This window comes from Zingiber officinale, chromosome 5B (genome assembly GCF_018446385.1).
Source record: "Zingiber officinale cultivar Zhangliang chromosome 5B, Zo_v1.1, whole genome shotgun sequence".
Taxonomy (NCBI): Eukaryota; Viridiplantae; Streptophyta; class Magnoliopsida; order Zingiberales; family Zingiberaceae; genus Zingiber; species Zingiber officinale.
In genome coordinates, this window is record NC_055995.1 from 140,381,687 (window position 1) to 140,384,362 (window position 2,676).

The 2,676-nt window shown below is 47.5% G+C and overlaps 1 protein-coding gene across 1 annotated transcript; it reads right to left on the minus strand.

The window, feature by feature from the left end:
• Nucleotides 1–247: 247 nt before the first annotated feature.
• On the minus strand, nucleotides 248–1,330 carry LOC121987176 (leucine-rich repeat extensin-like protein 6; the record flags this gene model as incomplete). The annotated part of the gene is made up of 1 exon (XM_042541069.1): nucleotides 248–1,330. A coding segment is annotated over one exon (1,083 nt), but the record flags the coding sequence as incomplete, so codon positions are not given.
• Between the last annotated feature and the right edge of the window lie 1,346 nt (nucleotides 1,331–2,676).

Here is a 2,676-nt window from a genome sequence, read left to right on the forward strand (position 1 = left end):
TCATTTAAATTAGGCGACAAAGACTAATGATTGACTATAGAATCTTGTCCGGAAAAAGAAAGATGTTTGAATAAGTTCACACAAATCTTTATTTTAAATCCAACAATCCATTTGAAATTCACAAATCATCATTAGCTTTGCCTTTTAAACTCCGATTTTAGGAAGAAAATTAAGCGGAAATTGCAAGCACAAATACACAGAGCAACCATCACGATCGGTCGTCGATGGATCTATCTCCTTATTCTTATTAAGGACGAACAGAGGCCGGCGGGGACCGCGGCGGTGGGCGGGCAATGCAGCCGTTGGAGTCGCAGGAGTTGGGTTTGGAGAGGAAGGCGGCGCACTGCACGGGCGGACGCTGCAGCGGCCGGAGCGGGAAGCAGTTTTCGCGGTCGTCGTGGCTGCGGATACTGAGGCACCGGGCCAGTTCCTTGGAGAAGTAGTTGTATGAGTAGGTGAAGTTCTTGAGGTGCGGCAGGTCGCATATGCTGCCGGGAATCTCGCCGGAGAGCTTGTTGTGGGCCACGTCCAGCTGCTCCAGACTCGTCATGCCGCCGATGGTCCCCTGCAGGTTCCCGACGAGACCGTTGTGACTGAGGTCGAGAACGCGGAGCTTGGTGAGCTGCCCGATCTCCGGCGGGATGCAAGCCCGGAGGCCGGCGCTCATGATGATGAGCTCGTGCAGAGTGTTGCGCATGTTCGCAATCGTCTTGGGGAAGCAAGTCCCTGTGATCTGGTTGCTGGCGAAGACCAGCACCGACACCGGCGAGTTCCCGATATTCTCCGGGATGGAGAAGGTGAAATGGTTGTCGTTGAGGAACAGAGCATCGAGGGGGAGATCGAAGAGGCAGGAAGGCACGTCGCCGCAGAAGCTGTTGAAGCGGATATCGAGGAACCTGAGAGAGGGTAGCTCGAGGACGACGGAGGGGAAGCCGCCGCCGAGCTGGTTGTTGCTGACGTCAAGCTCGTGCAAGAGCCTCAGATTCTTAAGCGACCCCGGGAGAGTGCCACGGAAGGCGTTGGAGTTAAGGTGGAGGAGGGAGAGGTCGGAGAGGAGGCCGAGCTCTACGGGGAGGGAGCCATGGAGGGCGCCGTGATTGAGGTCGATGCCGGCGACTGTCATCTGGCTGGGGTTGTCGAGCGCCGCCGTGCAGTAAACGCCGGTGTAGTTGCAGACGAGGGGGCCGGACCAGTCGCCGGTGATATTCTTTGGGTCGGCGGTGATGGCGTGCTTCCAGGCCTGGAGTGCCACGTAGGCCTTCTCCAGCCGAGGATTCGACGGAGGGTACCGATGGGCGAAGGAGAGAAGAGGAAGAAGAGGAACGCCATGTTTGTGAAGTATATACACGATCCATTATAAAATAATGAATTTGGACCTATTTTTTATAGACATGCATGTCAAAAGTGGATTTGGACCTATTTTTTAAAAATACAAAATCAAGATAATAATCGGTTCTTTATAAAATAAATATATATATTTTTTTGATGATTTATTGAAGAAGAGCAAAAATTCAAGGTAATTATGAATTTTTAGATTTATAAAGCTGAGAAGATGGTTGGCTGTGAACGTAGCTCTATGGTTGACTGGATGAAGACTCTGCATTGTCTTACAATACAAGGAGTGTCAGTGTCAGATCAGGGAATGAGTCTCCGGCGTTAGTCATCTAACGCTCAAGTCAGTATTCAGTTCAGTTGGAGAAAATAGTAGCATTGCACAGTAGCAAAGAACGTGTAGAATAGTGAAGCATCGCATACCTCCGCCTGTAGATGAGGACTCTCTTTTATAGCATCACTGTAGCACCTGTGCACACATCCCAAAGCATATGTATGTTTTTCAAAGTTTTCTAAGAAAAGATAAGTTGTAAAGTCTCATTGACACATTTCCTTAAGCGAACATGCAAACCTCTATGATGTGATCGATTAGAAGTTGTTATAGTACGATTTGTTTATTGGACATTTTTTTATTGTCGACAGCACAAATTTCTAAAAGAGTATGATAAGGCATACATGTGGCTCCCGCTATAGGCTAACAGGGTGACACTCGGTCGGGATATCACCAGCTCGGTCGTACAGAATGACGTTATTGACTTGTCCTTCACTTGAGTTTACTATATATTGTCGGGGAGACGCATTGTGTTAGATGGGAAATAACAGCCGATTAGCAAGAGCAATGAGCCAGGTAATTTAGTATTTGACTCTTAAGCTCAGTTGCAAGTTACAGGGAACGACCGTTCGGAGGGTATGGTCGGCCTTTCACGTCCAACCGGCTTTGTAGGCCCACTCGGCCATCCTTGCTTGGTCTGACTTTGATCCGGCTCCATCAATCCACTCAGAAGATATGAACCATCGATGAGTTTATAATAGATGAAATCAAAAGTAGTTCAAAGCCACGGAATAAGTTAAACAATCCTAAAAACAAGTTGCCCTAAGAGCTAGTGTCTCTTGAACCGTCAGCAAAACTGATGGCTCCTGAGTAACAGAATGACTAGCAGAAAGCAAATTTACTTGTGTTTTAAGTTCAGTTGCTAAAAAACAGAGCTATATTTAAGCGATAGCTGCATCAGTCAAACGTCATGATTCATATGAAGAATACCACCACAAAACATTGTCAGGGGTGACACAACTAGTAGACTTGACGTACAAACACACAAATGAAGTGACCATAATGATCTTATA